The sequence below is a fragment of the Buceros rhinoceros genome, unplaced genomic scaffold (genome assembly GCF_000710305.1).
Source record: "Buceros rhinoceros silvestris isolate BGI_N320 unplaced genomic scaffold, ASM71030v1 scaffold7561, whole genome shotgun sequence".
Lineage (NCBI taxonomy): Eukaryota > Metazoa > Chordata > Aves > Bucerotiformes > Bucerotidae > Buceros > Buceros rhinoceros.
This window is the reverse complement of record NW_010395898.1, coordinates 92,496-113,192: the sequence shown is the minus strand read 5'-3', so window position 1 is coordinate 113,192 and position 20,697 is coordinate 92,496. Positions and strand designations below refer to the sequence as shown.

General features: G+C 38.6%; 1 protein-coding gene across 1 annotated transcript in view; it reads left to right on the top strand.

Moving 5' to 3' along the window:
• The window catches only part of LOC104501823 (usherin-like), a gene marked incomplete at both ends in the record, with an annotated part of 125,941 nt that overhangs the window by 13,100 nt on the left and 92,144 nt on the right, over nucleotides 1-20,697 (top strand). Inside the window, 6 exons of the mRNA XM_010145701.1 lie at nucleotides 1,579-1,852; nucleotides 3,793-3,876; nucleotides 4,822-5,025; nucleotides 5,142-5,222; nucleotides 7,479-7,664; nucleotides 19,088-19,201. Of these exons, the coding sequence (XP_010144003.1) occupies nucleotides 1,579-1,852; nucleotides 3,793-3,876; nucleotides 4,822-5,025; nucleotides 5,142-5,222; nucleotides 7,479-7,664; nucleotides 19,088-19,201 (943 nt within the window). The remainder of the gene's footprint in view (nucleotides 1-1,578; nucleotides 1,853-3,792; nucleotides 3,877-4,821; nucleotides 5,026-5,141; nucleotides 5,223-7,478; nucleotides 7,665-19,087; nucleotides 19,202-20,697) is intronic.

The window sequence follows — 20,697 nt, the reverse complement described above, 5'->3', positions numbered from 1 at the left end:
AGGAATGCTTTCAAGCATTAAAGTGAGAACCTGCTCAGGTTTAGAGCTGTGATATAACACTCTTGTTATGTTGAGAGATGGCAGCTGCCTGGCAGAAGAATAAGATGATCTTCATGCATTTTGGTTTAAAGTAATAATATATTTTCCAAGGACAGATTAACAATCAAGCATTATTTTAAAGTGTTCAGTACCAGAGAGAACGCTAGATGTATGCAGGATTTTGCTTTTTTAAATTAATCTTCACCACATGAAACAGTTCAAAGTGAAGAGTGGTCCTCTGTCTTTAGCTGATGTGTAAATTGGAAGAGGGATGTGCTGGGTAGTGACCCTTTGTCCAACACCACGTCCTCTCTCCAGCGTCCAGGTCTGGCAGACCTGCCTGTGTACTGCTGTACACTTTCCTCATGCCAGCACAGTGTGTTCCATATTAATTCTCATCAGTGAAGGAGAACGGGGACTTCCCCAATGGACTGCTCTGTCCAGCTATACTCGTTAGCATTGATGCCGTGATCTGTACTTGGCTTGTATCGTAGAGTCCTTAGTTACAAAGGGCTCCGAACTCATGGAAATAGGAAAAGTTGTGGCCCCAAAGAAGTAAACAAACCAAATCCCTCTGTCTCATGAGCAAAGCAGTCAGTGTGCGCTCTGCGACAGGACTTGTATTGCCCGTGACACCTCAGGTACTGAGCTCTTTCTTCGTTTGAGGTCTCTGTTAAGGAAATACAATCCAGTTACAAATCCTGCACTGTTAATATTATCCGTAACCTAACTATGTCGGTCTGTCAATACTGGTGATAAACATTTATATTAAATCTGTAGTTTTTATTTCACTTAATAAAATTTTGGCATGGAAACGGTAATGACTTCTTGTGAATGTATCTATATTTTTCAACCCACCAGTTCATCACCTAAGTGTTTAGTGTTCTATTCCTGCCAATTTACAGTCCCAGCCCACTCGTGTTCCATTCAGTTAGGATAATGAGTCTTGCAGTAAAGCATCTGGAAACTTCTGCAGAGAAAATTTAAGTAAAGTGTATTTCTATTGGAGAATTGGCACATTAATCTCAAAAAGCACATACAAACACAATTATTTTCTTACAAAATTTAGAAAAATAAAGATGAAATACAGGATCAATGTATGCTGGAAAAATTTGAAATTGAGTTCACCAGCCAATTAAAAAGATCCTAATGAGGACTGACATTTCATTTCCTTATTACCTTGTTACATTCTTCTAAAAAATGAATTGATAGATAAAATCCTGTTTTCTCATTCTCAAAAAAAGCAAAACAGTCCTGGTTCATTGTCTTTTCTTTTTGCTTAGTTACATTAGTGCCAAAGTCAGTTGTCAAAATCAGAATGTATTTTCCTACAATCTGAATTAACGGATACACTGTATTTAGCATGTTTAGCATAAACAATTTTATTGCAATTTCTGCTCTCCTGAAGATAAAAATATTGCTCATTGATCTTGTTCATCGACTTCCTTGATTAGTTTTTTAAAATAACTATGTCTGTTGTTGCTGTGTGCGTGATGTCTCTTTCAAAATCTTTTTTTTTTCTTGTTTTAAAATATATAGATTGAACTGAAAAGTGGCATCTTAAACATCTTTTTAAAAACTGCCATTGCCTTTACGCAAGTGGATCTCTGGTTAGGACTATCTTACTGTGATGGAAAGTGGAACGAAGTCACAGTGAACAAGGATGGCTCCATGGTTTCAGCAAGTATGAATGAACTGAGAGAGCAGATACTCAAACCCCGTATTCAGCAGCTGAAAGTAAACTCTCCTGTCTACATAGGAGGAATCCCAGCAGAGATTCAGAATTTTCATAAAGAACTGGGGTTAGAACAAGGTAAGATGACACCAAGAAGAACATAAGCTTTTTAAAAAACAGGTGTGGACATTCTGCTGCTGGTAGTGTAAATTCATGAATAAGTAAGATGAATTTTCTCTCCCACCCACTATTTCTTTAACTACCAATTATCCCTACCCGTCTAGCTTTACTTAGTCCTGATCCTTTTGTAATGCTAGGAAAGTTCTTCCATCACAGTGATATCTGAAGCAATCTAACTCACAGGATAAGAACTGGAGAGTAGCAAACAATAACCTGAGATGTCCAGCCAGAAGTTCTCAAATCTTCAACAGAGAAAGCCAGTTGAGATAAACTTGTTTCACTTGATCAACTTGTGTCACTCAGATCTGGAATACAAAACCAGTGAAAAACAGTAAGCCTAGCTTAAATCACTCTAATGGCTGGATGCTGCCACAGGGAAGAATTGTTGAGAGGTGATTAGGTGATACTGATGAGGTGATACTTTTTTTAGGTGGTACTGATTCTGGTCTTGAAAGTCGAGTGCAAATAAAATCATGAATTTGGATTTTGGCTCCGTTATTGTGATGTTCTCCATGTTATCGTGAGGAGGGGAGATGGTCATGTTTTTAGCCATCACTGTGACCCTTCTGTAATGGAACAGTTCAAATTTCTAGGGAAGAAGGGAGAAGCATTAATTACAGCCTGATACTAACGGCCTCTGCAAAAGCATGTACTGTATGTATGAAATGTAGTCAGAATGTGTCTATTAACTAGCTCTGTTTACAGTTGAGGCGTATATTTCATGACTTACGAAGCAATTCATCAGTCGGCGTATTTTTCAGATACCATGGGCAAATAGCAGTGGTCAGTAGGTGATGAGTGGGGAATCTGCAAGGGGCTTTGAACCCGAGCTCACGTTGAATGCATGCGCTCACATAAGCTCTGCAGAGCTCTCTGAAGCCTTGTGATTTCAGTTACAGAATAGTTTGAATCAAACCCATGCACTGGCATTCACAGATAGCTCAAAAATACTTCCAGCTGTAGATATCACATATATTTTGATCTTCCTCCAGGTTCTCTGTGCATAATATTTATGGCCTAAAAGATCTAGCCAGTCATACCCTGTCAGTGTTGCCTCGTAGCAGACGGTGTAGCCTCGTCAGTGGATGCATTCACAACTCCTGCAGCAAAGAGATCTGTGAACAAAGAATCTGGGGCAAAATAATGTCTAAAGTGAATGTCCAAAGTGCGTATTGAGGCACATCAGTAAACATTATTTTTTTCACTGGGGCTGCTGCAATATAACTTGGTGCCTATGAACTCGGAGCATCTGAAGATAAAAATATTCTTGAGTGCTCCTAAATGTGATTTAGATGAGCAACGTTGGACATGAAAGCTCTGAAATAGACTTTTATTTAGGAGTGTAGTGATGTAATGGTATGATGATAGACTATGCAGACCTACCCAATTTAATAAATATTTACAAAAGGTTCCCCAATTAATGTCTGTTTGCTAGTGAATGGTGAATCAAGGAATATTGTTTTGCTCACAGCAAATAAGGGATAAATATTCTTCTCCCACCCCATCTCCTTGTCAGTTACAAGTTTAAGAACTCTCAGCTGGAGTCTCTGGGCTTTTCCATGGCCCATCACATGCCTTCCTGAGAGGTCAAGGTGGAGTGGAGCTGGCAGGAAGGTTTGTGAGAATTTGTACTGCCATTCTTTATTCTGGAGGTACCTGAGAGTAAACAAGAAGTGCAGCTAAAAAGATACTAAACATAGTGGATTTGAATTGGTTATGCAGTATGTATCTCATCATAAATTAAACGACTGTCTAATGATTAAGATGCCCGTGCAGGCTGGGGCTAATTCTTTCCTCTGCCACAGGCTGCCAAAGAACTGAGCAGATCGCTGTAGAGTAGGAGTTGGGCTTAAGTTAGGAGGTATTCATTTTTAGGAGCAGTTTGTCTGAATTCTTAGCGTTTGTGGAGAGAGAAGGTGTTTTAGAGGATGATTTGAAATCAGTATCCACCTTCAGTGCCCCTTTCTTTGTGCGTGAACCAGGTATAGATTTCAGATTCTCAGATCAGTTTGCTAAGAACAAATGCTACTCTGACCTGCTGTCTTGCTGTAATAAAGGCAATAAAAGTACGTAGGATATAAATACGATGTTTTTATGAAGTTAAGAATAACTCTGATCTGTGAGAGGCTGATTTTTAATTTATGAAGTTAATTCTTCAATGAAGAAGTCTTCAGTTTGGCTGTTGTTACTTCGGTTTTGCAGTAAACATCAGTCACCTTCCTCGTAAGAACTATTTTGTATCCATCTTTGTAAATTAAGTCATAGAAGTGCGTAGACGTTTGAACAGCTGCATCCTGAAATTTCATAGTGTTTTCCCTGCAAGTAACTTATTTAACATATCTGTAATGTTGATAGGAATGTTATACACACGGAGAGAAACATATATTCGTATATAAAGAAATATAAAATGATGTTACTTAATTTTTTTCTAATAAATGAACAGTTTGGGGTTATGTTTCTAGAGTATGTTTATAAACAGTGTACCATTAGGTTAAACTGCTGTACCTCTGTGATCTCTTGAAGTTAATTATATATTTAATCTGTGTGTTCTTCTCAGTTTGAGGAAGAGAGTATTTTAACAAAATACTAGCAAGAAGCAGAAGGCTGATTTTCAAATTCAGTATCACTTATGTGAGAATAATTTTAAAGAGAGAGCTGACAGAAGAGAAAACTGAGAGCTATTTCCTCATGGGATGCAGCTGATAACAATGAAAGTAGAGTTCAGTAAGGCAGAAACTCAACACTGGAACGGCAAGAATTTTTGCCGGTTTAGTATCTTGGAAGGGGGGACTGAACATCACGTTGGAAGTTAATGTATTCACATTGCAGTCTTTAATGCTGAAAATATAGAATTGAAAGGAACAAAAGTGATTCTTAATTAATGACTGAAGATCTTTATGTGATACTAATCCCTTACTGTTTGCTAGGTTTCGGTGGTTGCATGAAGGATGTTAAATTTACACGAGGTGCTGTCGTTAACTTGGCATCTGTGTCCAGCAGTGCTGTCAGAGTCAATCTGGACGGATGCCTATCAACTGACAGGGCTGTTAACTGCAGGGGAAATGACTCCATCCTAGTGTACCGAGGAAAAGAGCAGGGTGTTTATGAGAGCGGTCTACAGCCATTTACAGGTAACACATTGGGTCCTTAAAGGAAATACATAACTTTTGTTTCATTCTGTATTAACGTATTACCGTGTTCAGTGGTTTCTTTTTTTTTCTCCTCTGTGCTTCTCTGCTCTTTGAAGAATACCTTTATAGGGTGGTTGCCTTGAATGAAGGAGGAGCAGTATCGAGTGCATGGACCCGCGTTCGTACGAGAGAATCAGGTAAATATAATTTTAAGACTTACTTCTTCCCATTTTTCATTAGTTATCTAATGTCAGGTTGGAAAAAATCATATCACAGCAGTTTTGTGTAGTGTGAGTTGTATAGTGTTTCTTGAGTAGCAAAACTGCCTAACGCTTTGAATTAATATCTTCAGCTATAAAGTGTTCAGGCAAGTATTTTCCAGACATAATTCAAGGCCTTTTCCAAATATATATTAGAGCATGTAATTATGCGAGAGCAAAGGGTTGAACTGCAGTAACTGAGTAAGAACAAGCGTGCATCTAGGGCTGTTCATAGGTGTGTATCTAACCTCACGTTACCTGAGTCTGCTGGTAAGTAAATCTGGATTTTCCTATGTATGACTTAGTGAGACAAAATCAAGAGTAGCAGAGGGAGATATGGAGATGGCAGACACCAGCTGTGGAAGATAAGAGACCATGTAGTTGTTAGGGAGAAGAGGGTCTTGTGAGAGTTTTTCTTTACGTTACCTGCGCGTGGGTACGCTGCTCAGTGCTGCTGAATGACCTTTGGTTTAACAAGCAATCCCTAGATGTGTGTGAAAATGTGGCGATATTTACTAGAAAGGCATTGTGTGGCTTGTGGAGAGGGTTTCAGAGTAGGAATGTAATGCCTGCCGAGCCTTTAAAGATAAAATTTTCTCCTAATTTTATGAAAAAAATTTAAAGGACCTGTTCAGTGTTTTTGCAAATTTTATTGAGCTAACAAGTTTCTGAAGATTTACAGTTCTGCCTATTTTATTTAACCAACTTTCACTCTTCTGTAAACGGAAGCCCAAATACATTTCTTCAATGCAGAGAATTCTTTTGATGCAAGATATTCCATGTATGATCATAAAAAATGGTCAGATATCTGCATAAATACTGGGCTTGCAAATGCATTCTTATGCAACTTACTGTCATTATTTTATGTACCAGCCAGAAGAGAGAAATACATGCATGTTTTCGTATCAACTGTCTGACAACTGTAAAGTTTACCATAAATTCGTGTTTGCAAGTTGACCACAGTATTGAGCAGTTCATGTTCCCTGGGGTTGGAAGATAATTGCGCTATTTAATTATTTTTGAGTTGGTTTTGTTATGTCCCTTATGAGAAGACCATCTGCTATACAGTACCTTACCTTGCCCTGTGATACACGTCAGAGCTAGTAAAATCAATATCTTACTGCAGTAACTGAAGCTTTCCTAGAACATTCCTATTTTACGCAAGAAACACAACTTCCAGATATTTTTATACTTTCTTTTCTGCTACCCTTCTTATAAAAACGAGGCTGCATTCATATTTAATGAAACTAAACAATAAAATTATAAAAAAAGAGGCCATTTGATGGTGAGAAAAGTGAATGATTGTCAGCGGGGCTAGAGAGTCCACATGCATTTACAGCAAACTCGCCATCCATCATCCTGCCATGGTGTTCCTTGGGCCTTTCCTCTGCATCCCTTGTGCAGTCATCTGTGATGAAGTTGTTACTGACCAGCCCTTTCCTCGGTATAGTAATATCTAACAAATACTAAAGGTTATGGGAAATGGGATGATATTTTTTTATTAGCAACTGTATGCATACATGAGCCTTGGCTTTGCAGTTCTTTTAAAATCTTAATTTTCCTTTTTGTTTTGGTGTGTTTTTTTTTTCTTTTTATAATATGGAATGATCAGAAGCAAAGGATTTTGCATAGAGGCCTTACAAATCTCTGCTTTGCCCGAATACAGTGGCATGGCATTGTGGAAATATGAAAATAAATGGAACAGTTTAAATTTTTTTAAGTACTTTTCTGGAAATGTGCGTTTTCTCCTTTACAAATGTTTCATAGTTGTGACATTCGGTGGCATAGATACCCAACAGATAAATGTCAAACCCTTTTCCTCTGCAGTACTGTCTTGCTTCATTCAGATAGACGGTCATAATGCCTGAACTTGTTAGCTACGTACAGTCCACCTCCCCTCTTTGTGAGTGATGTTTAAATATGTTCGATACATTAAATGTTTTTGGAAAATCACAACAAGACAGGAAGGAGTGTTATGTAGATGGAGTTTTGATGGTTTTGAAATATAGCTTAAACTGAATAGCTCAAGATGTGCAGTCATATTAAATCAGTGCTGAAAAGTTACAACTCTAATAAATTGTATTTATGCTAATGGTTGAGTCTGATTTACTGCAGCCATTAAAAGTGAAGAATAGGGGCAATAGTCTCCTTAGAACTGCCATTTTCTCTATTTTCTATTTTATCCTTCCACAGTTCCACAAAATGTGCCAACTCCCTCAAGAGCTCACAGTATAAATGGTTACAGCGTTGAGGTCACCTGGGACAAACCTGCTGGGGTCATAGGTGTAATTGAGAAGTACATTTTGAAAGCATATGAAGAGGATGGTCCCAGTGTACCCATCGCTAGTGCTGAGCTTGCTGACACTAGTATGCTCACAGGTAAATGTTGTTAAGTTCCATTTTTTATGCACATCTAATAACACGGGATGTTTATACCTCCTTTTTGTTGAGCTGTGCAGTATTACTTGTCTGTTTTCGTGTACACACAGCATAGGTAACGGTTGAAATGGTAGCATTTGTGTCAGCTTCCACATACACAGCAACATAGTGACTTCAAAGAACAGTAGAAATGAAGGTACAACAGGCGTACTAAAAAGCGATTTTATTTACTGTATGCCTTCCCAACCTACTGACAGTTGGGGCGTAAATCCTTTTTTGTTTCTTTTTGCTTAGTATATGTGATTTTTTTGTTTTCCCTTCTCTGTTGTTACATCCAGGTCACCTAAATGAACTAAACGTAGGACCCATAAGATAGTATTTGACCTGATGTATGAAAGCACTTGATTTCTTGCCTGATTTTGATCACATAGTCCCAACTGATTTCAGTAGGAACTATTATGCATTTAAGTTAATCAGAGGCTTCGGCTGACACCACTGAGATGTGATGGTGGGTTACTATGGAATGAAGGGATCTGGGGCCTTGGGTTTATGATGTTTGGTCACTTTTGAGATGTGAGTGGTGGACAGGAGCTATAGGAACCATTGCACATGAGAAGTTTCCGGAGTCTAGGTCTTTTTACCCGCAAGAGGCAGTTGTTTTTAGGAAGAAATGCTGCACTCTTTCTGCTACACAGAGAAAACATTTTGGGACCTCTCTTACTCTCAGGATAGCGTGGATTCGACTTTGTCTGCTAACAGACTGCTTTTGCTGGCTGCTACAGACTTGCCTGGGAAGGGAGCACGTTACAGACAACAGTCTGGATTATGTTATGTGATGACGGTCTGGATTATGTTATGTGATGACAGTCTGGATTATGTTATGTGATGACTGAATGGGGCAATAGTACAAAATCTTATTTTCATTGTAAGAAACTGTGACCAACAGATTTGATTATGTACTCTCTAAAATTAAGTATATGTAATTAATATAAGTATATATAATTAATATATGTAGTTATATCTATAATTATATAGTATATATAAAAACAGTTTAGAAGGTGGTAATGACATAATGCACAAGGCTGATGCTTTAGTTTGCTCAGCTGTGGGCAATAAAACAATCTCAGGAAGTGCCTTAACCCTCAGGCACTGTATTATTGCTGCTTTTCTGAAGCCCAGGTAATATGTGCTTAGTGTTTTACACAAGTGAATATGTTTTCTGTTATTTATCTGCCATAACGTATGTATGCATTTTCAAGAGCAAACACGCTCATATTTTATTTTCTTCAGTTTGAAATCTCTTGACTATTTGTGAGTAATGTGCTTACAATACCAAAACTACATGGACTTTTTATTCTTACTGTGATTTCGTTGATGAACCTGTTGAATACTCTTTATCTATGCTGTAAAGCAATACAATTATATTAGTAAAAATTAAAGACCCTATTAGAAGTGTACGGATAAAATAGCTTATTCACAGCTGATGGTCAGAACCACATTTTTGTTTAAATTTGTTGGCATTATGCCGTGACTGTGGGTCAGGGTTGTGGAAAAGTCCCCACCAGGCTGGACAGGTAAGAGGTTATCTGCACGCAGAACAATTCTGTTAAATGGAGACATTAGGCAGATCCCAGTTCTTTAGTCTATTATAGCACATAGCTCTTTAATACTGCAAAATAAAATGACCCTAACAACTTAAGAATGGCTGCATTCCACCACTGACCTCTCTGACAATGGCAGATTGTAGACACTTAGGAAGAAAATATAAGAAATGTGCTATGCATAGAGTGAGTCTTCTTGTTAATAGAAATTCAGCCGGTAGTTTGTAGAATTCCCGAGCTGAAAGTTGCATCTGGATCATCATGCTTAATGGTCTGTGGTAGAACTGTCTTTCCTTTTTGAATACATTTATGCTCTTTGGCTTCTGTTATTGCAGGAAATTTTCCAATTCAGTTTTGTGTGTGTGGAAGGGGTGCTTCCTTTTGATATTTGTAACTGCTGCCCAATAGTTCAGTCATGTATTTTCCAGTTGTGGCATTATATGAAATTCGTAATTTGTGTCCTCATGGTGAGGTCAGAGCTGAGACAAGTGGAAAATTAGATCACTGATCTTGAAATTATTTTACCTTCAGCCCATTGATGTCAGTGAAGTCTACCCAGGTGGACTAATCTGTGGACGCTGAGAATTGATTGCCCACAAATAACAGACTCCCCAGCAGACTCTCCCTGTTGAATTATTTTTCTTGGTTAATCAAAAGTAACATAAACAGAGAACCCCACCAGAAAATGCTGTCATTGCTTTTTCTCTGAGTTTGCGAAGAGGGGATATTTTGTTTATTTTCTCCCTAATTTCAGGGAAATTTCTTTAGAAATTCTTTCGTTGAATTCTGTGAGAAGATGCTGCAGTAACCCCAGCAGCCAGGCTTGCTGATGCAACAGGAGAGGGGAAAGCTCCACAGTTCTCGGTGGAATTATTGATGGAGCAACTCTGGTGTTTTTCCACTCCCTCCATCAAATTTCCATTCACTGTTAAGCCTAGATACCGCTTAATCTGCTGCTTGCAAATGTATCTGAGGGCACTGACACCCCCGTTTATCTTATTTCTTTTTTTCTTGCACCTTTTTATATCCATCTGTTATGTTTTGTTTTATACTTATACCATAAATTCTTTTGAACAATTATGTGTTCTGTTCTGTGGAGTAGGATCCTGAGTCATAATTGGAGCACAGTAATAAAAAATTATTAATAGCATTACCCATTTCCCAGAAGGCTGTCCCGTGTGTGTCAAATTCAGAACCTGTTGTACCCTTGTCAAGAAGAAAAGCTGAGCTAAATATTAAAGGTAAAGTAGGTCTTGAAGTGAGCATAATCCCACGGTCTCAAATGCCTGCTTCTGATTCCTAAGAAACCAAAATTCTTCAAAATCTGACCCTTGTAATCTTCAAAATGTCAAACCGTTCTCTCAAGTTCATCCAAGAAAGGAATATTCAGCAGGTTTAAATACTTAAAATGAGGTTCTGAGTGTTGAACCAGGAGTTTATTGGATAAGGTGCTACTGTGCTAGCCCATCGTGCCTTTAAAGAAACATGTGATAACATTGATGCGGTTTGGATACAGCCAGTCACACACAGGGGAGTAATACAGGAAGTACGGGGTCATCTCATCAGAGGGGATTTTTCCTAAAGGCTGGGTTGCTTTATTTTGCATTCCAGTGCATTTCTCGTGCTGACTTCAAAATTTGGAATATAAATTAGAATCAGTGTTTAAACAAGCTTTAGAAGGCATTGTTTCAGTGTGGTTTGTGAGCAGCTTCTGCTTCTACTTTCCTTCAGAATCCAGAAAAATCACAGAATCACAGGATCATTGGGATTGGAGGGGACATCCTAAGACTGTGTAGTCCATCCCCCCAGCTCAGTCAAGGTCAGCTGGAGCAGATTTCCAAGGACCCTGTCCAGCTGAGTTTTGAATATCTCCACAAATGGGAAGCCTGTTGCAGTGTCTGACCATCCTCATGGTAAAAAAAGTGGTTGCTCATGGAAAGGTGGTTTCAGGTGGAATTTCGTGTGTTTCAGTTTGTGTCCATTGACTCTTGTCCTGTCACTGGGCACTACCGAGAAGGGTCTGGCTGTTTTTATCCCCTCCTATCAGGCATGTATACACATTGATCACCCTTCTTTTCTGAGCTGATTGGTGCCAGCTCTCTCAGCCTCTCCTCATTGGAGACATGCTCCAGTCCCTTTGCCATCTTAGTGGCCTTTTTGTATCATCCACAAACTCGTGAGGATGCACGCTTGCCCCATCATCACAGTCATTCGTGAAGATGTTGAACAGCATTGGTCCCAGCATCAACCCTTGGGGTACACCACAGCTGTCTTGCTTCTAACCGGATTTTGTGCCACTGATCACAATCCTCTGATGCTTCTTTTTTCTAGCGCACATGAGAAAAAAAAATATAATTTAGATTGTTCTCTCTGTAGCATTCAGAAGATCGACAAGCATTTAAATTTTACCAGCTCCCAATTATAGAAGAACACTTTAAATAATGTTTAAATAAAATGTTGCGCTAAGGAATTCACAAACATTTGGTATTCCTCTTGCAGATTTCTCTTCCAATTTTGTATGGTTTTTGCAGTTCATCGTTGCCCCAATAGCCAAGTGCTGCAGTTATGGCTGCAAACGTGATAATGAGAAAATTGTTGTCAATGGCTTCCCCTCTGAATGCCCGTGGTCACCGTTCCCTCCTTCCCTTGACATGTGTTTATAATTACTTTTCACCTTTTAGTCTTTTATGTGCAGCAGATGAATATCTTGGAAAAGTTAATTTAATGATTTAATATGATTAATCAAAGCGGCTTGGCTGCGCCTTGGGTTTGAAAGCGCTCTAGCTAGAGAGTCTCTCAGAAGAGGACATGGTGTTTCCTGCCAATTGTCTGGGGCAGCAGCTAGGGGCAGCGGGGTCCGGCTGCTCCCTCTGGGCCGAGAGCCAAGGACCAGGAGCTGAGAATGGCCATGTCACAGGCCGGGGAGCACCCGTGTTGATAGGGTGAGCCTAAACTTAGAGCTTGCGGCTCTAAGAGCCTGCGGCGGCTCTTAGATCGTGTTGTTTTCTTCAGGGTGCTTTGATCGACGTGTAGTCAATTTACCACAGCCAGGTAGCTTGCCATGTGAAACTATTAATGAATTACTTATATATTACTTTCATGCACCTGAAATTACTTGAAAGCTCTTGGTTTACATAAATATTTTACACTCAAAACATTCCTATGCTGCAGTTAATGAGATTTTTGTAAATTTGTAGAAAAAAATTGCAAACCAGCTAATGTGAATATATGTAGGGGGATTTCCAAATCCCTGGTCTGAATTGGGACAAATTTCTAATGTTCTAAATCTTTTCATATAGATACAATGTCACATGTACTAACCAGGTATATTTGGCTTAAGTTTAGTTACAACTCAAATCTGACAGAATGTTTAAAGTAATTAAAGCTGAAACTTTGTTTTGAAATTATGGTTTTCAAAAGCTGCTTTGCCAGGTGCTTGAGCCAAGCTTAAATACAAGAATGGTTGTCATTTTCGGGTAAATTAGTGCTCTTTATATTGATTTTGTAGAAGTAACCTTTGGTTGGAAGCACAGATAGATGACAGAAAACATCCAAATGTTTCCCATAGCCGGGAGAACGATGGTACCATCTCCGCAGTGCCATGGCGCAGTGTGGGAGGTGCAGAAGGGCTACACGGATCCTTCCCACACAAAGGGGTATTGTGCACTGAGACCCAGGGAACGGTTAGAGCTGCGATGCTCATCATTGGCCTGTTTTGTGCCTGTGGATGTCTGAAGGAGATTTGTTCTCTCTCTCTCCCGCACATCTCTCTCAGTGGGAGGAGCTGAAGGGGTGTATCAGAAGCTGCACCTCAGCCCCCGCCCGGATCCCAGTTTAACGGCGGCAGCTGATGCAACACAGGGGAGCCAGTAGATCTGTCTGTGCCCATTAGGCTTCTCCGAGTTGTCAGGTGGTGCCTGAGCTCCTAATGACTCTAATTCAGAGCGGCAGAATGTAGGTTCATATCTCCTTTCACTTAGCTGGCATTAGCAGACTACCAGCGTATTTTTCAATATATGCATTTTAAAACATAAATGATGTTAATATTCTGCAGTATTAAGATTCTAACTTGATTGAGTTTAGACCTAAATGAATTTTATTTACAGTCCAATCGTGTTCTATAAATTTATTCGTATGAAATATAAATTGTCTGGTTAAATAAACCTGAACATTTTACCAGAATTACATCAATACATAACTACATACCAATGCTTTTATGAATAAAAAGAAATAAACTTCTTAAGGTTTGTGAAGATGGCAAGGATTACTAATGTTTTTCATATTCATACTCAAAAAAAATTTGCAAAGTAGTTAACAGTTTTTCTTTCTCTCTCTGCAAACTTCATCATCCTGCAGAAAATTATGACATAGTTACCGGGAAGGATAAAGAATAATGTAGTGATAGATATTACAGAACCAATACTCTCTGTGGTTAATTAACTCAGTGCAAAATTGGGCGGTTAGGCAAGGTTTTCGGCAAATTAAAGTAGCCAGAGAGTTGCCCTGTGTTAGGAGTGATGCAACAGGCTCCCTTGAACCACTGCAACCTGAACTGCGTCTTCAAGGCCGGTGGAGCTTGTGTGTAGTTGATCATGAAATTTTTCTCTTGGGAAAAAAGGGGTTTCCAAGTCACAGAAATCCAGTGACTAAACTTTTTTTGTTGTTGTTGCTCTTATAATCCAAAGAGTTGGAACAGGTGCCCTCTTTTTCAGTATTTCTTCAAAATTTTATGACTCATACTATACTTACAGTAGAAGATGCTTTAAAAATGCAGATGTATGCGACAGATTGATGTGCACAGGTTTTTCAGCCCAGAAATGCATATGTAGAAGACACATGTACTTAAGCAGTTTTTGCTACAATCTGTCAAAACCACAAAGTCAGTTGAGGACTTCCTTCCCTGACCACTGGACTGTGATTAAGTGTACTGTGGCAGTGATGCATCTCGACACACAAGTGACTTTGTTACACAGATGCTGCATGACCTCAGGCGTTCAAGTTGGCTAAATAGTCGTTAGGTTTGGGGAGGGGAGATCTGCTATTATTTTTTTTTTTTTTTTTTAAAGAACTTAAACAAGAATTAAGGTAAATCTGTAAGGGCAAGTGTTGTTTCAGTTGCGATATGTGTATTTCAAAATAAGTCCTTATGAACTGGAGTGTTAGGGAGGAAACAATGAAAAAGAAAAGGAAAAGTCCCTTTGGCAAGAAATACATTCAGCTTGTGAAACAAATGGAATTTGTGTGAGTAGGCTCTGCCGTTGACTTTGAGACTCTTAATATTCAGTAGCAGAGCTGATTTTGCAGGCTGCGTATGAAAGTAGTGCCTGGTTGCGATTAAAATTAGCTGAATTTACCTGTAAAAAAAGAATAGGTTTAGCCTTGCAAAATCGTCCTCTTGCACAGTCTTGGCTGAGCGCATTTGTTGCAGAAGTCTGGAACGGAACCTTAGCGTTGCGTTACATCTGTATAGCTTAAATAGCTGGTTTTGAGTGAGTTGTGGCGGGGGGTGAGTGGGTTTAGTTTTGGTTTTATGGGAAGGCTCCTTCAGTAAATGTGTTATAAATTGAGGTGAGCTTTTTAAATTTGTTTAACGCATTCGTTATGCAGAGTAAAAGCTCTCTAAGGCACTGTAAGCAAGAGTGTCTTTTAATCTCTGAAGATCTGGTGGTGTTTTGAAGCAACTTTCTGAAAAAGCAGTGTGACAGGCTGGAACAATGAAACAGCTGCTTTCATAAAAGTCTTTTAACTGGATGAGGAAATTGCTAAAATATTGTCATTGCCTTTGAATCTGTTTTTGCGTTTGTGAACAGACTGTTAGCCCTGATACCTTAGTGATAAAACCATGGTTTTTTCCTTGATGAGAAGTGCTACTTTTCCACTCAAACTCTGCCAGAATACTGTGGAATCTGGCTGAGCTACCGAAATACGAGACCTGCCTTTGAGATGTACTGAACAAAAGAAATGTCTGGTTTATGGAGAAGTGCAAGGAAGAAGCCGGATATTTAATCATCTTATATACCATGTGCATTAGAATGATGAATGGAGTGGATATAAAGATGCAACTAACTCCGACTAGTCCACACAATCATTTTACCATAAATTCGTTGTTGTTGATCCTTTTCCACTGCCCGTGCCAATGTTTTTATCCCTTATCTGCGAGAATGAACCTAGCATTTTCTCTTTGACACAACTCTAAAGCTCAACTTTAAATATTGCAAATAATTAAAGATCATTTAAATAAAAGTATAGAAAATTAAATGCTAGTTTTGCATATAAAGTGGGCTTAATGTTCTAGGTGTGATTCCAGATCACTCTTTTAGACTGTTAACTTTACATTCATATTTAACAAATGACATTATTCAGTTTCATGGGGTCACTGTGTCAAAATGTCTGTGTTAGAACTTTAATTTATTTCCAAAGGTTCTTTGAGTGGGCAGATAGGAGTGGTGTGTTAGAATGATTTACCGTCTCTGATTCCCCATGTGGATTTTAAGGCTTGGAAGGTAGTCTATGATGTAAATTTTAAGTCTAGTTGGATTCAGCCGCTCTATAGCGGCAGGCTGAATGAATGGGGCTCATATCCCAAATGTGGAAGGCTGACCATCATCTTAAATATTGATAATGCCTTTAATTCTGTCTCCTGATCGAAGTGACTGATTTGTCTACGTCTCTTCTGTTAACATTAATAGAATATATGCAAGAGTGGTTATGGCCAGATTTGGCTTTGTTAGCATCCCACCTTGGAAAGCCTGATGGACTCTTACCAGATCAGCAGTTATTGGGTATAGACGAGAGATGCCAGTCTGAGAGTGTGATAATTGAAGTGCTAGGGAAAGTTTTTAGACCTGCCAACCAGCTTCATTGGATCATGGGCTGTTTTTTTATTGCAAAATTTATTTTGCTATGCTATAAATTAACTCACGTGTGTCAGTGATGATCTTTGCTATGGGACTGCTGACTTTGTACTCTACGATAGTCAGGCATTGAGTGTAAATTTCACTGACTGACTCAAAGTGCAGAGGAAATGAGTGGGTAATGAGAGCAGAGCAGCCAGTTCTTTAATTGAATTAAAAGCCGGGTGACACCAATGCAGACACCTGTCCAATTACAGACAGGCCAAGGTGTTTACCATTGCTGTACAAGCGATTTGAAGATGACAGAAATCTTTCCGCCCACAGATTAACATAATGAAGGAGAACAGATTACAGTGGATGCTGGCCAAACAGATAGGTTGGCAGCTGAGGAAAAAGTAGTTTGCTGAAGTATGTAAATAAAATCTGTGCGCTCTCTATTGCCTACCTATGCAGCACATCTGTTTCTTTGTGGAAAGAAAATAGTGCAAGAGTACACGTGAAGGGAAGGCATTAATTAGGAAATGCACAAATTATTTTCTTAAGTTACCACTTTTGCTGAATATTTTTTATAACATAAACCTGCTGCTGCAAAAGGGTTTATTAGCTGGTTTATTTTTTTCACAAACCTACTTATGCAATGTACATGCTGACATGCTGCAGTGCTTTATATAAAACCTTTCTACTTTGACAAAAGTAAACCGAACAGCCCAATCCAAACCATCTACAGCTACGAGCATCTTTCTGGATGGGTGCTACTGCGGCTCTCAGTGCCTGAAGCCTTTGGTGACCCCACATAAGGTCTTCCATCAGGAAATGCGAGGAGGATTAATTCAGTGCTTCATAAGAAGAGAATGCTACAAGTGCTAAACGTACAAATAAAACTAAACTGCCTTCCAAAGCACAGCAGTGTGAACAGGGAGAAGGCGTATATGGTGCACCATGCCTCTCTCGACCGAGAACTTGCACATGTCACAGTTAGAGGATTTGTTTCTGCGTGTGTTTATTTGCTGAAGGTAATTCCAATAGTACCTTTCATACTTGCTCATGTTTAACCCTCTGTGATCTGGAAATAAGTGCTTTGTACTTACACTTCTGTAAAAAGAATGGGGTTTTGACTGATGAAATTTCTAAGCTGAAGAATTTACTGTAGATTCCAATATTCCTGCTTTACAGGGATAGCAGTGCTTTAAAACATCATTATTTCCTATTTTCTGCTTTTTGAATGATCTTAAAAATATTTGCCTTCCGTCACAGGAAGGTTACAGGCACATTCGCTTGAGTAGTGGCTGACACAACGTTCTTTTTCTTTCCTGTTGCATTTCCATTAGATAGTAAGACGGCAGTACAGCTTTCCATTGTTAACTGGGGATGTGCAGAATGAAAACTATAACCAGAGAGAGTGGATTCTGATCAACTGGTTTTAGTTTAGCACTACTCTGAAGTAAATGTGATTACTTCTGAGTATCCCTTTGTGTGTATGACTAGAATTGGACCTCAGAGAATGCAAATAGAAAGATTATTGCAATGCCAACCTTTGAAGTTTCTTGGATTAATGGCAAGAAAAGACTCAAACATTACTAATTCAGTGAAAGCTAATGTTGCATTTTCCATATGAACGTACCTGTTAGTAAACACAATATAAATATTTCTGGACTTTGATTGTCCTACTCAGAAAATAACATTTTTATGTCATAGCTGTTAACTTCCAGCATCAAATTCTCCAGGCCTTTCTTGTGAGTATATAGGACTTTTGTGGGGAAAAAAGTTATTTTTTTAATTAAACCCAAAGATATGTTGCATTCTATGTAGTAACTTAAGAGTAATAATAAGGACTAATTTCTTCTACCTGTTTGTATACATGTAATGCTGAGGGGATTTGCAGTCTTATTGGACTGTTGGATGTTTGGCCAAGAATTATGGTTCTTTGAAGTACTGTTGTTTGTGAACCTGCTTTGCAAAATGCCGGTGTCAGACAGTTCAAAGATAACATACTTTGCTCTAATTTTTTTTTTTTTAAATGAAACACCCCATTGATTTTACTAAAAGCTATGAGGGTTGAGGTGAGAACATGGTTTGAAATAAAACTTGACATGAATTTGCCTTCTTTTAATTACTACTGCATTTTCATTCCGTATTACTTGATTGTTGGACCTACTTTGAAATGGGAGCAGCTGATGTTTCCGAAAATGACCGTAAACCACATTTTCCCCTCATGTAGTCCTTCTGTCTATTGCCGTTCAAAATGTTGTGTAACTTCCTGCAGTGGTAAGCACTGATTTGTTGCAGTTACTGGGATAAGGAGCTGATCGGTATGTGGGAGTCTAGCAACTCTCTTCACTACCATAAGCAGGATGTAAAAAAGCAGAAGATAACAGATATTTGTTTTTCTTGTAAACTCTTGAGTACTCTGTTCCCTGAATTACCTTGCTGTAGTAGTATAGCAAATATATGGTCTGTGTGCTGAAGTAATGAAACACAGGTGGGATGTTTCACACAGAAGAGGCATTTCAGTTTACGGATGAATAGGGGAAACATTGGAGAAAAAGCATTAAAAAAAATTTGTTTTGGGAGACAGTGAAAATTCCTTGGAAAACCAAAATGAATAACTGAAAAAACTTTGTTAATTACAGACTAAGAGAGAAGCTCCATTACTGCCATTGTTATATTAAAATATACATTTCAGTCTTCATGATACTTCAGTAGTATCTGTTATGGTAACCATAACTAAAGAAACTTAGGTCCATCATTAATAGTTAAAATGGAATAAAATACCATTTACCCCTAATTTGTTTTGCAAAATTTAAGTCTTGGCAGAATAAGAGTGAAACCTTTTAATCATTTTTCTTTTCCGCCTGTAATTGTGGAAGCCTGTAACAGAAAACTTCAATTTTTTTTACTTCTGTCTGTGTGTGTATGTAATGAGTCTGCTCACTGTACTCGCGTAACATCTTGCTTTCTTCTGTTGCAGGCATATTGACAGACTTGCAGCCCTTCACAAACTATGCTGTAACCCTAACTGCTTGCACATTGGCTGGCTGTACTGAGAGCTCGCATGCATTGAACATCTCCACTCCACAAGAAGGTAAAGTAATTTCAAAGGTCTTGACTTCCACATTTCAGTCATGAATAATAAAACAGGAGAAGAGCTAAATGCTGCAAAGCCATTTGCTGGAAAACCCCAACCTAATTTGATGACAAAGTGCATTGCCAGACCATAATTGCTCCATTTTTTGGGGGGGTGCGAAAATGAATCAAACTCCATACCCTTTAATGACATGCATCTTTAATAGCTGTAATGCAGATTAATGGGCTTTTTAATTGCTGTTACATTGTTCATGCAAGAGCCTTGTCATTAATATGAAGCATCTGAAAGATTAATGAAAGCTTCCTCATTTTACTATGGCTCAGAAGTAAATCTAGAGACAGTCTGACTAAAAAGAATTGATTGTATGGCACAGTATGAAATTGAGAATCAAACGGTTGATTTCCATGGTTTCTTTTAACTGCTAAACACCAGCAATAGGCAACAATTATTTCAGTGTGATGAAACCTCCAAATGCCAGTTGAGTGAGTTATTAATCACTGTTCAGATTTCCCTTTTTTTTCTAAACACTTTTACATGTTGTTGTGCTCAAACGTAAAGGTTTGTGAGTGTAAATTTATGTTTTCTGTACTTACATTAAGAACTAGAGCAGGAAGAAAGAGAAAATACATTACAATTCTGACTTAGAGACTAGGCTGATAAGTAATACACATCAATTACTGGAGCAAATGCTCCCAAAATATCTGTGGCATATCTAACACCATTATCAATTCAACATGAAGTCCACGTCTCCTGGTTCTTTCCTCCTAAAGTCATGTTAATCCAGTTAAAATTGTCAGTTACTCCAAATTTACACCAGTAGAATAATGAAGATTTTGGTATGCGTTTATAGCACAGTCGTTAATCTCCCATGTTGTGGAGTATTTTCAAAATTCCCTCCTTCCCACTGTCCTTTGTTTTATCTTCTCACGTAAACTAGGTAGTAATACAGTACCAATAAAACAAAATTTTAGCGTGAAGTTATGTGAATTTCAACCATAATAATTAAAAGAATGGTTGGTGTTGAACTGCTGCCAAAGCAGGTGGTCGTGCAAGGTGGTGTCTTGGTGAGGACGGTCCTGAAGATTGCAGGCTCACGTTGCCAGACCGGCCTTTTGATGTGAATGTGTTAGCCACTGCCAGCAGAACCAATCAAATAAAAATCCAGTTATGGCTTCTTGGAGGTTCTGCAAAATCTGACTGAGTTTGTCTGGAGGCCTTACCCGTGGAAGGGTGTTCCCTCTGACGGTTAATGGACAAAACGTGGCCAAACGGTTAATGGACCCTGTGACATAAACGTGAAATACAGTACTGCATGTTTCGTTATGGTGTAATATAATAATTAAAACATAAATTGTTTATGTCTTATTTTCTGAGCCTGGTGAATAAAGCAGGAATTCTTACACATGCTTGAGAAAAGTGTCCGCTGCTTTCAGATGTGCTGTCGTATTGGGAAGGTTTAGGCGAGAATAGATTTTTTTTTTTTTTTTTTTTTT